This window comes from Rhipicephalus sanguineus, chromosome 6 (genome assembly GCF_013339695.2).
Source record: "Rhipicephalus sanguineus isolate Rsan-2018 chromosome 6, BIME_Rsan_1.4, whole genome shotgun sequence".
In the NCBI taxonomy this organism is placed as follows: domain Eukaryota; kingdom Metazoa; phylum Arthropoda; class Arachnida; order Ixodida; family Ixodidae; genus Rhipicephalus; species Rhipicephalus sanguineus.
In genome coordinates, this window is record NC_051181.1 from 30,481,548 (window position 1) to 30,497,852 (window position 16,305).

Consider the following 16,305-nt stretch of genomic DNA (forward strand, 5'->3'; position numbering starts at 1 on the left):
GACGGTCTGTCAGGTACAGTAGTTTTTTGTACCTTCGCTGCATTACAATTCTGAGGTCAGGTGTTCCACAGCTGCTGGAGACTGGAAGCCATGATGTACATAGTTGTAGGCATTGTATGAGAGGGGCTCAGATGCAGGAAGAGGTGCATCACCTGTCCCAGTCCAGGGAAAGCTATCACAGGAGAGTTGTGGTACATATGCGCTGTAATCACTGGACAGAATTTGAAAGAGAAAAGGGGTCAACCTGTGACTTTCTGAACTTGCCCAGGGAACGTGACCTAGTGTCTCAGTAGAGATGGAGGCTGAATATTTTAGGGCTGCCATAACGTACTGAGCTGCCTTTGGTTGCACAATATCCATGATATTAAGTTTCAAATAGCGAGAAAGCTATTGTAGATTTTAGTCTGGCATCTTGCTTTTGTGTGCAAATCGTTCCTGCGGGATGTGTATTCTAAAAAAAAAAAAAATGGCTTTGAGCTGGCTGGTGTTGCCGAAGATGGCGCTTTCTTGCACAACAGGGCTGGATGGGCGAGCAACAATCCATGTGCATTAGTAGGATTAGGGGGAAGAATTATGAGCAGAGCTTAGTCTTGGTACTCGGAACGCATATTAGTTGATACAGTTTACGCGAAAATGGGGTAGTGATTTGTTGCCTGTGTTTATAAAAATTTCTGAGTTGTCTAACTTAAGTTAACTTTTAGGAATCTCACGTTTGAGAGGCGAATGCATTGACATGGCTCTTTTAGGAACTTGTAGAGGACTTGCTCTGTCAGTTGTTGTTTTGTCGTCAAGTTTACAGAGTTTGAATAAAATGAATAGAAGAGGGAATGCGATTGAATTCCATAGTAGTTATCCTGACAAACCTGTGTTTAAAAAAAAGAAAGGATTAGGAGAGGATAATTGGAGAATACAATCAACATAAAGGTGTGTCGATGCAAGTTCACAGCACAGGAGTGGTGTGAAATGATGTGAATTACAATAATTCACATCATTTCTTCTCTACGGGTTATTGGAGTTGTCTGTAATTGCTATGTTTGTTAAAATTGCAAGAAAAACATGGCGAAGGTGTTGTGGTGTGGCTGCAGTATGTCCATGGAGATCATTGTGTGGGGATGAATGAGAAGAGGGTGGAAGTGCATACCTCGTCCCCAGGTCAAACTCCCTCGTTGGCAGACAGTGCATAACTCTGAATCTCATAGATATAAATGTGTATACTGGTATGAATATGATATCGAAAAGAGGAATGATTTCTATAATGTAGTATAATACAACTCAATCCTAAGGCACTAGCAATAAAGATAGTAATATTGCAGAAGCAACAGTAAAATAACTAGAATACCAACATAAAGTTAGCTGTCTGCTTCAGATGCAATTATGCCAGTTATGTGATGTTTAAAGTTGCAGTAACAATGCAAATAAATCATACCACAACAGTAAGTTTTGATGTTAGTTTAACACTAGTATAGAACAGTTAAAACCTTAACCATAACTCAAATGTTTAACTGTCTAATTCATGATCAGTGAGATTAGTTATGGTGTGCTTTAAGTGGCAATACTAATGATGCAAATAAGACACCACATGTATGTATCACCACAAGTATAATAAGACACCACAATGTATCACCACAAGTATATCACAAATAAAAGTAAGTGGAATAAAATTATTAAGTTAGATATGCAATTCAGATGCAGTTAAGGCATGTTTAAGGTTGCTCTGATCCGTGATGCTAACTATATTATGAGGCAGCTGATTCCAGTCTTTGCAACTTTCAGGATGAAGTGAGTTTGAACAGGTTAACAGTTTTGTAGTTGGCGACAAAAACTTTAGGTTTTCGTTGCCCTTTAAGCACCCTTTAAAGGGAAGGTATTTAGCAGGTAATATTGCATGGTTAACTGAGCTGTTGGTGCATACTACTTTGCTGTTTGCTGTTGATATCTTTAGTTCCCTAAGGTAAATTTTACACTACGAAAATGCAGGTAACTTGTTAGAAGGTCCCTGAAACCCCGGAACAGTTGTCTAAGCACTTAGGCTACAACATTGTCAAATCATTCGCAGCTGAATTCAAATGAAGCACCTCATATCAAAGCAGCTATGGGCGATTGTTACCCTCCTCTTTAGCAGTTCCTTTTCTCAACTTCTTTGCCCAGTGGTCGAATCCATTGGAGATCAGTAGTCAGGTAAAGTCCTACCTTCTGATGATCCTCTGGCACGTAGAACATCACGAAGTCCACACTCCATAGCCACCAGGGGCTACATAAAACCCAACCACTGGCTGTTGGCATTTTCTGCTCTGGTAATTTGGTATTCTGTCAGCAGTAGGGATAAGGAGCTTGCAGACAGACTCCCCAACGACAATCCTGATAAGCGTAAACAGGGGAATCGCACTGTTAGTCTTCCGACGCAAAGTGACAGCCGCTAGTCCGCATATCCTGTTGCCGATTCGGTACCGAGAGCCCCACGCTCAGAATACCAATGTGCTGTAGCCATTCCATTCACTGATTATCTTGCACATCCATGCGATGTGGCAGCTTGACAGGTCACCGATCACTAGGTTCACAACCTACAGCACAGTGAAAAAGTTCATGGTGCTTTGTGGCATTAAGGCAATTCATGGCAGCTCACTTCAACACGGAGCACATTTTAACACAGGTAGTAACCGCTCACCCTCTGCCAGAAGTTCCCAAGTCTTGTGGTAAATTTTGATAGCGTATTTCCTTCCTTGAACACTTTTTTTTTTAAGTACAGAAAATTTTAAAGTGTTCGAACTGTTGCAAACAGCATTTGGTCAAAGCTGAGTTGCATATATCAGTGGAACAACCAGTTAGATTGGTCACCTGTGTGATGTCACTCATTCATGCAACATCCCTTGGGTAGGGTGGCTAAAAGAACTTTTGGCCACACCGTTGCGATCTGTAGCGATGCCTATATTTAAGAGCTTATGATAAATCAAATACCTTATGCGTAGCACTTAAGCTTGCCATACCAAATTGGTGCATTTGTTCAATATAGTAGTCAGAACCGTTTCAGGGTCTCCTTAACGTAGATTAAGAAAAGGTCTAAATACCAAGGTATGACGAACAGCAGAGTACAACGTTGAGTATCAGTGTTGTTAGCTGAAGCAAACTGTGAGAATGATTTACAGTTTGATCCAGGTAAAAATTTAGGCACAACATTTAACACAACCATCTCCATTTGTAGAGTGAGAAATGCACCTTGTAAATGCCTCTCAAAAATATTTTGTTATACAATTTGGTGTACTGTGGCAAATGTAAAAAATTTGAGGAAAACATAGAAGACACAAAGAGCATCAATGTACAAAATGTAGTTGACATCATGTTGTCTTTCTCGTCCCTGTCAACTCAGGACTGTGGCCTCAGTTACTGCAACGAACCGACTAGGCCTAAAATCTCTACTCCTCATGCAATGCTATTTTGCACCTGCAGTTGTGGCAGAAAGTTTGAAGGTGCCCCAAATTTGTAGATTGGCTCTGTGGGGCTGAAGGGCAGTAGAGGTGTTTAAGTTATTATTCATTTCCTAAATATTGGCCATTGACTGTATACAAAGGTCAAAGAATACTCTAAAAAAAGTGCCATGAACAGCTAGCATTTAAAAAGAACCTTTTTTTTTGTGTTAGTACACATTCTGCTTTACTGCATCATTGTTAAGTAAAGCACTCCATGCACGATGATATATCATGACAACTTGGTTTTTACGCATATTGTCCCCTACCATGCTCCTGTCCTTCTCTTCTTTCTGTCCGTGTTTAACCTGTTGCGCTGTCGATTATATTACGATGTCGTTTACATGTATTGTAATGATAGCTTCATTTGGTGCCCGATAACTTGCAGCTGTAGCTTTGTTGCGATAGCAGTTATATGGGTACACGAGACTTATATTTGCCATTGCTGTCATGTTCCACATAAAGCGCAAAATCGATAACACCGCACCATGTGTCGTATGTTCCATGTGCGTAGGAAAGCGTGCAAGATCTGCCAAGGATCGCTGTTCAAGCAGCGAGGAAACGCACTGGCCATCTCTGTTGTGCGAAAAGCACGTGGAGGGGAAGCTGCAAGGCTCTGTTAGGAAATGCATACTTTGACCGGCAGGGTGTGGTCGCCCACGGTTGCATGTGTTGTACCTTTAGAGGGGATCAGCAGATGGGTAGTTCATATCTATGTACGTGCAGTACTCTCATTGCAAAGTCTGCGTTGATGTCATGGGTAGCATGGAGGTCGCTTCAGTCACTGCAGCAGTTGCATATTTTATGCAACTGTTTTGTTTAGTTGCACCAGGTCACATGCTGAAGGAGTGAGCTGCTAGCCTTACTTTGTGTAACATTCCGATTTGTTGCTCTCGCATTTATTGCTTTGCCCTTGCAGTGTAGCTGTGAGCTTTTTGTGTGTGTGTGTGTGTCAGTTACCCTTGTTGCCTTTTCGTTCCTCAGTTGAAGCTGTCGGTTCTGTCGTGTTTTGATGGCTGCCGGCGCTTGATTTGCAGAGGAGCTGGTGAGTCTTCGGGAGTCCGAGGAAAAGCTGAAGCAGCAGCAACTGGAGGCCACACGGCGAGAGAATGTGCTGGTCATGCGGCTCACCACCAAGGAGCAGGAGATGCAAGAGTGCGCGGTGAGTAGCCTCAGTTCACACTTTCTTTGCCACTCACCCCCTCCCTCCGTTCCCCGCTATTGATTTTTTGAAACTTGTCTTTTGGTGCCTCTCAAGCCGCTCACAAGACACACAGTGCCATCATACATGAAGGAGGACAGTGCAAGTTTTCTGTTAGAGTGATAGCTCTGCTCATCCCAGTACCAACCCAGAAAATGCCTCCCTAGATGAATCTGACCTTCAAGTTCAGCCAAGGCCTGATTCAACAACACTGAAAGACAACAGTGAAATGCTAGTACAGCACGGTTGGTATAGCATCTTTGTTTTAGTGCAGTCAGAATGATGGCCACACAGAAGTGTACATTAGGCAGCACACTTTGCTGACTTCCAGCTGCAGGTTTATTAATGCTTGTGCATTCTTTGGCAAAAGCCCCCAGCAAAGACTGCCTGTTGCATGATGCCTTAGAGGCTGTGATAGCGTTTCAGCTAACTTGATACAATTCAGAGAACGGCAGCATGGGCTAATTGGTGATTTGTAATCGACATGTTTGCACAGCGCTGCATGAACGAGGACGTATGAAAGGACACAACACAGGCACTAACTTCAACTAAATTTTATTAGCGAAAACACTAGAAATATATACAGCTGATAACACTAGCACACATCAGCACAAACACACAAACCTATTGCATCACAGCCAAATATGCGATTTCCTTTTTGGTTTGGGCAACTGATAGCATGCTTACACAGAGGTCACCCAGCTGTTGCATTTGATTAGCTTCTATGATTTCCCGCGTAAGCTGCTCACGGTGTTTCGTGACAACGGCGCACTTTTCAAATTCTGGTTTGCAACCACAATTTCTACAATGTATGCCGAGATGACCTTGAACAGCTTTGGTGACATGATAGTAATGCTCTTTTAAACGCTCGTTCAAGCATCTGCCCGTTCGCCCAACGTACTTCTTACCACAAGACAACGGGATCAAATACACAACACCCACAACGCATGCTACGAACTGCCTCTTGTGTTTTGTTATGCAAGCGCTCCTTCGTGTGGCTCGGACATTCACGCGCTTACAAAGCATTGATAGTTTGTCCGGAGCTGAGAATACAACCTTAACGTCTACCTTGTCCCCTATCCTTTTCAAGTTATGCGAAATTTACAATTGCTTTGAAGGGGTCGCAAAGGTCATAGCAACCTCGAAAAAAGTGGTGACACTGATGTCAGCTTGTCAAAGTTGTGCTGAGTGAGTGCCAAAAAAAAAAAAAAGCAACAAAGCAAGAATAGGGGGGGACGGTGGGGAATAAAGGAAAACTGGCTGTGACAGTTGTCACGATCGCATTGAAGAGGTCAGATGTGCCGAGGCATGTTCCTTCAATGTCAACAAACAAACAAAAATGCAAGGTCAATGAAACTGAGATTGTATGGTATAAGCAGAATCTTGTCCTGTGATGCATTGCAATTGGGAAATAATTAAATCAATAGACAATTTATGCCATTGGAACACTGCAAATGTACATAATTGGCAACTTTAGGGTGGTCCATAAAAATAAAAGATAATTGAAGAAAGTAAAACATTTGCACGAATACATATGGGTCCATGGAAAGTATGTGGGAAATATATAGCGGTATGTAGAGCTGTGCGAATAGCAAAATTTTGGGTGCGAAGCGAATTCGAATAATAAAGATTGAGTGCGAATCGAATCGAATAATTTCGAATAATTTTCGAATATTTCTCAAACATTTTTCGAATAATTCGAAGTGAAATTACAGAAAAAGTTGCAGAGAATCCCTAAGTATGTTCTTGTGAGATCGCAACATGAAAGTGTTTCTTTTCGCTAGGTTGATGAAGCGCTGGTGGGGTCATATTTCATAGTTGTCTTTCTTATCAAGAGTGAGGCAATGTAGAGGCCGAATTGTATTTATGTACATGATTTGGTGCAACCAAAGTGCTGCCGACAACACTTTACACGTGATAGGCAAAGATGCCATTCCCTCAACCTCTCCTCCTCTTTCAACTTCTGTGGAAGGCCAACTGATGTGGCGGACAAGGGTGTGCTCCCTTCAAGTCCGGAGTTCCAAATCTGCCTCGTAGACGTCGATATATAACATCTGAAATTTTGGATGCTAAAAAGCTTCGGCGTCCGATTTTTCGGACTTCCTGCCCAAATATCAGGTCCAAAACAGCATTAATTGAGCCCCCAACTCTGCCACATCTTTCATCTCCATGTTGGAAGCAGCGTTTTCTTGAGTTAACACATTTGCGACCGTAGCGGAGCTTGAAAGGCAGCTTTGCCGCAATACGGAGGTGTGAGGAGGTGAAGCATATTGAAAATCTAGGGACCACTTCCAATCGGACGTTTACTGTCTCTTGCCCAAGTTCGACCGTAACGGAGCTTGAAAGGCAGCTTTGCCGCAATACGAGAGTGTAATGAGGTGAAGCATATTGAAAATCTGAAGGTGTCACTTTCTATCGGACGTTGACTGCATTTGTCTTCGGGAAGTTCGAATAGTAAAATTTCAGTGGGAATCGAATCGAATAGCAAACACTGTTAGAAAAATATTCGAAATTTCGAATATTCGCACACCCCTAGCGGCATGTGAATTTGGTAATTAGACAGTTTGCGACATTGGACAGTTAGAACATCGGAAATGTGCATAACTAGCAACATTAGGGTGGCTAGACATGCGTAAGCTAGTGTATCTCTAATCTCTAATAAGAGTGTATCTCTAACGACGGAGGGAAGCCAAACTGTCGGCCTCCACATTGTTTTTACGTTGTTACTGTGCATCTGTAAGCTATCATTTGCCAGTGTTGCCTTTAACACAAGGTGATGTATTGTAGTACGAATGTAGTGCACTCGACGGATTTTTCACATGCAGTGTTTCTGCTTCTTTGTAGACTTGTCTTCCAGCACAAGCTCACTAGCTTGTTAGGAAATTTGAGGTGTCTGTTGATGAATTGGGTGATTGTAAAAAGTAGTTTTTTCAAAATATCGAATTAAACATGCTGTGGCTCTGCAAGGTATGCCACCATGGCTGATGGCCATTATGGGATCTGATTGCTTCTCACGATGCATGTCTTGCTGGTTCATGGAAGTTTCACTTACACTAAACCATGATGTATGATGGTATAGTTCACCATGTTCATGACAGGACTGTAACTTCTGCCATCTTGGTGTGGACTCAAAGTGCTTAACGTCTTCCCTGAGGCTGTCGCTGTTTGTAAACTTGGACGTTCCTCTCTTGCAGCACCAGATCCAGGCGCTGAAAGGGGGCAGTGCAGGGTGGACGCAGCAGCTGCGTGCTGCCATGTTGGACCCCGCTGTCAACCTGCTTTTTGAGAGGATGCGACGTGAGGTGGACTCGATGCGCAGCCGCCTGCAGGAGACCCAGAACGAACTGAGCGCCTGGAAGTTCACCCCTGACAGGTATGTCCACTTTGGCTTGCTTCACAGGAGAAAGCGCCATTCCTCAATGTGGCTTGCGTAAACATTTCCTGGCTGTGTGTCAATGTGAATGGTTTACATCACATGGGATCTTGGAGCTGAAGAGCATCCGAGAGTGAAAACAAGAACAGTACTGATCATTCCTTTTTTTTTTTTAGGGGTGTGCGAATATCAAAATTTTCTAATACGAATCGAATGCGAATACATAGCTTCGAATACGAATCGAATACCGAATAATAAAGCGAGGTCATTTTTTTCCACCAGTCATCTTTTATTTTACTACATATTTATGTTGAAAACGGTACCGTTGTATGTTAGCACAAAATCTGTTACCGTATTTACTCGATTCTACCGCGCCCTCGATTGCAACGCGCACCCGTTTTCCGCGACCAAAAAAAAAAATGTAATACATCGATTGTAACGCGCACCCATTTTTCGTGAGAGAAAAGAACAAAAAAAGTCCGTAGGAGTCAAACTTCGCACATTCAGAAGTACAAGTATTTGGGTTTTAAAGAACTGAAGTTTCAAAAAAGTAAAACACAAAGTCAAAAAGCGGGCCTTGCCGCTAAAACTGTCACCACTACGGCGGCGATACGAGTCGCGTAATGGATCAGTCCTCGTCGCTGTCGGACAACTCCTTGTCGCTGTCAACACTCTTCGATTTCGGGAAACCGGCCCTGCTTTGGTCCACTGAAACCTTTTCGTGAAGCTTTGCTGTAAAAAATCTTCTGCTTCTGTTTGTGCCAGTCTCGCACGCATGTTTCGGGAACTCCGAACTATATCCGAACGACCGCGATGCGGCCCGATTTCCGTCCATCGTGGTACACTCGTCGAGTATTTGGAGTCGGCACTTCGATGCCGTCGATGCGAACGCAGAACGGGATAACAATCTCCTCGGCACACGTACGAACTGAAAAAATGGCAGAAATGGCCAAGGCGCGTAGGAGGCGGCCATTTTGAAATGTCGATGGCAATACGATAACCGAGTTTCTTTTTTTTTTTCGGTACTCGATTCTAACGCGCATGCGATTTTTGGACTCGTTTTTCTGGAAAAAAGGTGCGCGTTAGATTCGAGTAAATACGGTATTGTGCAAAAGAATGTCTGTACTCGCCAGAAAACACATGAATGTGCTATAATTTAGTTGAGCTTGTGACTTAACCCCTTCAGGGTTTTCGCCGTACATGTACGGCAGAAGCTTCCTGGTACCAAAGGGTTTTGGTCGTACATGTACGGCATAGCGTTTATTTTTAAAACGCGCGCCTTTTTCGATCATTTCTCTTGTTTGGCCTGTGCTTCAACACTTCGGGAATATGTGGAATTTTTTTTCATGCGCCGATGTCTCTCCGTTGTATTTTTTTTTCGCTTCCCAAAACGGCGCGCCGCCTATCGCTTGCCCATCCGAGCGTGTTCGCGGTGCAGCTGGTTTAAAGTGCGCGCCTTTTTCGATGATTTCTCTTGCTGGGAATGTGCTGCCACGCTTCGGGAATACGTGGAATTTTTTTCATGCGCCGATGTCTCTCCGTTGTTGCTTTTTTTATGCTTCGCAAAATGGCGCGCCGCGCGCCGGCTATCGCTTGCGCAACCGAGAGCGCCCGCAGCGCGGTTTGGTTTCAAACGCGCGCCTTCTCCCATTTCTCTTGCTTGGAATGTGCTGCCACGCTTCAGGAATGCGTGTAATTTTTTTAATGCGCCAATGTCTCTCCGTCTTTTTTTGTTTTCTTTTCAAAGAGGCGCAGCGGCTTGTAGTCTCGCATCAGAACGCGCGCACGCGGTCCGGCTCGTTTCGGTTTCGTCCTTCGGGTGGTTTTCGCTTCTTGCGCCCGCAAAGCTGATGGCTGTTTGGTTTCTAATCTCTCAAAGGGTGACCGCTTGTTACTCTCTCATTTATTGCACCCCGGCGCGCGATTACATCTGTTTCCACGCGGCGCTAAGTTACACAAACGACGCCGCCGTGATTGCGTTTCCTGTTTTGGGTTCTCGGAAAAACTAACTACGTCTTGTTGGCGATAAGACGAAGTATTACTGTAGCTTTTTCACTCGTTTTGCTTTCCGGACGGGCGCAGAACCATAGAGTTTTCTTCCGTGCGCTCACTGACGCAGTTCGCTCACGCTATGGAAGCGCGCGTCGGTTGCGCTGCTGCCGGTGAGTCGAGCAGCGATTCTTCCGATGCGGACTATTCCCCAATTGCCGATCAGAATGTGATTCATTGGATTTCAGTTCATCAGACGAGGATTTTTTGACGAGTTCAGACTCCGATGACGATCAAGGAGCGACATCTGAAACGCGTGCGCGGGGAGCCATGCTTCAAAGACTATCATACGCTGAAAAGTTTTTAGTGTTAGAGCACGAGCGTTTTTAACCGGAAACGTACTCTGGTGCGTTTCTTTTTGTATGTTTGTGAGCTATCTTTAATACACTGCATAATTTTTATTCATAAAAAACTGTGAAGCTTTTTTTTTAGGCTTCTGCTTGATTTTACTACGAATAAACCATATGTATGCAGCAACAAAACTGATTTTTTTGTCACTTTACGGTCACGAAAAAAAATTTTAGACAATTTTTTTCTTAAATAGAATCGTCTGAAGAATTTATTTCAGCAATAAAAAAATTACACATTTTTGGACTGGATTTCGCGAAAAAATTCGATGCTCAAAGGGTTAATGGCTTAGGATCAATTCTCATTGAACAAACTTTTTCTTTCCTTTTCTTTATGTGGAAAAGAAAAGCTTTTGCACCCGCCTAGGTGGCTTAGCGGCTATGGAATCACACTGGTGGGTAGGAGGGCGCTGGTTTGGTTCCTGCCATGGCAGCTGCATTATGAAGGGGTGAAATGTAACAGCGACCATTAAAGAACCTCAGGTGGTCACAACTGATCGGGGTTCCCCCACTATCATCACCATATTGTGGTCTTGGGAGTATTGGCACTACAACCCCCCCCCCCCCCCCCGAACCTAACGTTTTTGTAACCTTTGTATATATATTTTCGCTCCTGTTATCACCGGTCGACACTCTAAGGCAAATGGGAGTATTTGCGGCGTCTTTCTGCGGCACAGGGTTGCTTGCCTTTCCTTTCTCGAAAACTGTGTGCCGACTACTTTTGTATCACGATGTCATGCTGATAGCCGCTCGTCGTTTGTGACCAGGAAGTGCCGGGCGTGCGACGAAAGCGCAAGGAAAGCCCGCGAGATAGATGACATCACCGTTGGGTGGCAAAAAGAGGCCCCAAATACGCCCTCTTTGGCGGCGTTGACGGAGCCGCGACTCCTGTTCAAAATGCGGTGTCGGCGGCGAGCGCGTTATTTCGCCGCTTCGAGGGCCGCCTTCATGCACTCGTTGCTGACGGCAGTAAACGGACGCTGGCGAAGCAGTGAGACTGCATGAACTATATGCCCAGATGTGATGCGCGTTCGATGGATTTTAAAGGCGCGTTGCCGGGAACGCAGTGTAACTACGCCAGAGAACACCTATACAACCACTACGCGGTATATTCTTCGCCTGACGTGCGCCGCGGCTAGCAACAAAGAATTATATGTGATGACGCCACAATAAAGGTTACCGAAAGTGCCCACTACTAGCATGCAGCTTTCGTCAGTTCTTGAGCATACGTTAGTACGTCAATGCGGTAGCGAAAACCGTCGTAGCTACATGTGAAATGCGGTACCTGCAGCATAGAGCCGAGCATCCCTAGTTATAGTTGTGTGCAGCGCGTCGCCTACAGCTTAGTCAAGTGCCGGCACGCTCGCTGTAACGTACGCATGTGTTGGCCCGTATGCAGCGGGACTTCTTTGCGCTCGGAAAGCACCGGACCGAGCAAAAGTGCGGTGAGTACGTTGTCAGGCCAATGTGGCGACGGTGAGCTCACACGCACTTAATTGAAGTGGCCCCACACAAGGGCGCGGCAGCGAGTGGCGGGTTTGGGTTGTCACCTCTTCTTAACTGCGTGTAGTACACTTACGCTAGCGGCAACAGCGCTAAGCCCCACGAACTGCCGAGCAGGCAGTTCATGATTTAGTTTCCTTAGGATGCTTATCGCTGATAGGTTTGTCGTGGAGAATTGCCGTGGTGTGTTCGTTGGTAGCCGTCATTGCAACCCCCGTGCATTCCCGACTGTTCCCGGTGCTTATCTGTGTAGGCATCACCGCACTCGCGCCAAAGTCGTAGTAATCACTGATCGACCGCTCATGCACTTACCGTAAAGGCGCAAAATTGGAAGTTCTTTTCAGCAATATATACGACTGAATATTCGAAAAGATCGAATATTTGAGTTCCTTCGAATATTCGAAACCTCTCGAATACATGGAATCAAAGTCCGCGAGCACATCTTCAAGCTGTGGATGAACTGCACTCTTGTCACGAAATGACGTCTTCTGCGGGTTCCATTTCTCCAGCTTGCTTTTCTGCGCTCCCCAATAGCGCACGCTTTTTTCAGAAACACCGAAGTGGCGGTGGTGCTGAGCAGCCATGTTGCTGTTCGTTTCAGCGAAATCAACATTAAGCTTAAGCGCAGCTGAGAACTGCCGTCTCGTGCCACTAGAACTCATCTTCAATGAATGTACTAAAAAATCTTAACGCGACGTCGATCGAAGCGAGAAAGTCTGACAGATCCGGGGCACAGCTCGAACACGCAAAGAACTGAGACGGAAAAATATGCCTACTATGCGATGTGGATGTGGATACGACCATGTGTGGCTTTTGACACACACGCACGCCACGTGTTGCCAGATGACGACTTACTATCGGCTAAACACCGCTATATAAGATGAGGGGCGACTTTAGCTCGTTGTTTTAATGAAAATATCTCGACTTATATTCCGGTTTATACGGTAACAAGTGCGGCTTTTGCTTAACAAGCAGGTGGTGGGTGCTACAGTATAACAATAGCAAAATTGCAGTGCCGTTTTCTTATGTATTGCACAAGTTCAATGGAGCCAAATTGTATGTGCGATGACGACAGCCTTTACTGCGGCCACCACGCTGCTTATACGGCAAGGAGACGACATCTGTTGTCACAGGCGCCGCACCATTAAAACAACATTGTATTTCTTTCAGAATGCTGAAAATGTGTCTTATACGCAATAAAATAGGTACATGTCTTTAGCACTGCAAGAATGTTTTATATATATGTGTCCTTAAAGGGACTGTGGGGCAGTATACTCTCGTTAAATGAAACCTGAAGGGACCAGGAAAATAGGTGGCATTTAAAGGCCCCCTAAGCCACCTCCAGTATCTTTTTTTTTAACATTTAATGAGCATGCGCATCGAGTTCAGAATGCCGTCATGATCAACAGTGCCAAGCGCAGCAGTGCTTCATGCACCAGGCACCTCAAGATCAAAAAACAATCCCATGCTCCTCCCCGGGCCTCACGGTATCCCCGGCGTCGGCCGTGATGTCACCAGTAGATCTGGTGACATCAGCAGCAGCAACAAACTGTCTGCCTACAGATATGTGCTCCCTGCTTTGCCTTATTGCACAGCAAGGAGGAGCTCTCTGCCTGGAGGAGAGATGAGCTGACGAATAGAGTGTAGCGAACAAAAGTGCAAAATGAGCAAGGGCCACATTTTGATCATCAAAAGCGTGTAACTTTGCTATTACGGCACCATATGTAAAAATTCTTGCGGCTGCGTGTTCGTTGTAGACTTGTGCACAACTGGAACACAACTAAATTTTGACCTCTGGGTGGTTTAGGGGCCCATTAACGGCAGTTGTTTTTACTGAGAGAACAGGGGTGCAGAATGCAAGTACGGAGCCAATTATTGGAGGCACTTGTTCCATTTAAGCAGCGATTCCGTTTAAGATATTTCCATTTACTGGAGTTTACTGGATATGTGATGACATGGAATTATGAATGAGAGAAAAGATCGTTGTGCTGCAGCGGGTTCTTCTCACACGCAGCAACACGGGCAAGCGGCTGATGGCGAAATGCCGGCTGCTCTACCAGGAGAACGAGGAGCTGGGTAAGATGATTTCGTCCGGTCGCATGGCCAAGCTCGAGGGTGACCTGGCACTGCAGCGCAACTTCAGCGAGGAGATGAAAAAAAGCCAGACAGGTGAGTGCACCGGCAGGAGCAGCTGGAACAGCCTCGAGCCCTTCTTGTTGTTGCAGAGCAAGACGAGTTCCTGTTGGAGCTGGACGAGGAGGTCGAGGGCATGCAGAGCACCATCTACCTGCTGCAGCAGCAGCTGCGCGAAGCCAAAGAGCAGCTGGCCCGAATGCAGGCAGAACGGAGGCTCGCCAATGGTGCCGAACGCGGAGACGAGCCCGTGCTCAACGGCCACGTTGAGGGATCTACCGCGGCGGCCACGCCCGCCCCACCGGCCAAGGGTGGCAAGCGCGCGGCAACGCGAGCGGCACGGGCGACGCCTCGGCGCGGTGCCGCGCCTCGGACACGAAAACGCGCGCGAGAACAGGGTGCAGGCGGGCCGGATGCCAAGGTGTCCTCGGCGCTCGAGATCGACGCGGACACGGAGGTGCAGGTGGCACAGACACTGGCCTACCTGTTTGTGGCGAACAAGGAGCGCCAGCAGGACGGTTCATCCGACTCGGCCGCGGCCGAGGACGCGCAGGACGTGTAAAATAGCATCTCGTTTACCGGGCCATTTCTCATTGTGTGATTGTGACACTGAAGGTGTGAGCATTCTATAGTGTCTGGAACAACTGAATGGTTCAGTGGGGGTATTTGGGAAAATCACTCGATATGTGGCATCATTGTGCAAAATAAACTGACTGTTCAAGTGCATTCTACTGTAATGTTTGTTTACTGCAGGAAACTGGTTGTGCATTTTATTGGCCTCACGCAAATCACCCAGGTACGTTCGTGAGTGCTTGAGCAGCTTGCCTGTAGGGGCCCTGGTAAAGATATACATTGTGTGCTGCTTTGTTTGTGTGCTTCAAGTGTGGCGGAGTGGGATGAGATTTTGTTATTGTCAACCTGGATCCCTTCTTCTGCTCGAGCCGGCTTCTTATTTTTGTTGACTCATGATCGTACACCTACCCTTCTGTTGCTCACTGCGTTATCATTTTATGACTTGCCAGGTGTCTTCTCTTGGCAGGGATGGTGCTTTTGGAATTTACTTACACAAGAAAAATTGTTTGTCTCTTTATTATCGCTTCAAAACAATCGGATGACTTTGGCATAGTACTTGGCATCATTCTGTGCTGACATGCGACCGCCATACATGTTCTTCATGCTTATGTAATGCAGTTTTGCAAGGATATTCAAACTTTTTGTGCCATAAATTTGATTAAATTATTACTGAACAGCAAGAAAAGCAACAGAAGTAAAGGAAAAGTAAACCACGAAATAATATATTGAAAAATAATGAAAGTGGGAAATGCTAGAAATAGTATTCCCTCCAGAAAAGTTTGAAGTATTGTACATAAAAAATGCAAAAAGACTCAACACTGTCATAATTAAAGGGGCCCTGCAACACTTTTTGAGCAGGGTCAAAAAGCACTGTCAATAGGTAGTAGAGGCTCCCGAGAACACGCGAGCCAAATATTATAGCGAAGCGAGCGGCCTGGAATTTACAATAAATTCTCAAAGTCAGCTGAAAATCGCTCCCTCTTCTCTCGACAAATGATGTATTAGTCCGCAATATATGACGTGATTGTCGCCAGTTCCACCATTGGCTGATGTTATAATCACGATAACACCCTCATTATTACCTTAGTTGTTAATTTTGAGTTCAATAAGTAGATAATATGTATGTTTATATTGTGTTATGCCGTTAAAACACCGAACAAACATTAATATTAGCACTTCCGGTCTCACCGACAGCTCGTCTGCTCGTAGTTGCGTGGTTGCGTTTTCTTCACCATGTGCAGTGCCGAAATCGTGAATATTTCTGTGCTTTTGACCATCGCCGGTTGCCGTTGAGAGTGCCAGCCGTTCGAGTGTTGCCTCGTCAGCTGGAAACTGCATCGTCGGCACGTTCTCACGACCGACCGAGGCGGCGGTGCAGCATTTCTCCGCTGGCGCCGGCTAGCTTAGGATACCTGTGTTCGCTGTATGGCGAGAGTCCCGTTCGCTGTCTGTTCAGTATGTCATCGAGCCGTACCTCGGCGTATCCTCCCCGTAGTCTCAGGTTCCCGAGAAACCGCGACACAGCAACCAAGCAGACTCGTATTTTCACGGTAGCTGCAGACAGCCGGGGGATGGGTCCGCGCCGGCCCGATGCCCCACGATCCTTTCTTCTAGTCTTTAGTTCTTTGTTGTCAGCCCGCACTCGCTGTGCGCCCGCATTCGAAG

At 45.6% G+C, this 16,305-nt stretch overlaps 1 protein-coding gene across 2 annotated transcripts in view; it reads left to right on the forward strand.

The window, feature by feature from the left end:
* The window catches only part of LOC119395672 (pre-mRNA-splicing regulator WTAP), a 33,765-nt gene extending 18,972 nt beyond the window's left edge, over positions 1–14,793 (forward strand). For both annotated transcript variants that reach the window (XM_037662662.2, XM_037662661.2), the window contains exons 5-8: positions 4,499–4,623; positions 7,857–8,035; positions 13,949–14,103; positions 14,160–14,793. In XM_037662662.2, the coding sequence (XP_037518590.1) occupies positions 4,499–4,623; positions 7,857–8,035; positions 13,949–14,103; positions 14,160–14,629 (929 nt within the window). In that variant the 3' untranslated portion in view covers positions 14,630–14,793. The remainder of the gene's footprint in view (positions 1–4,498; positions 4,624–7,856; positions 8,036–13,948; positions 14,104–14,159) is intronic.
* Positions 14,794–16,305: the final 1,512 nt, after the last annotated feature.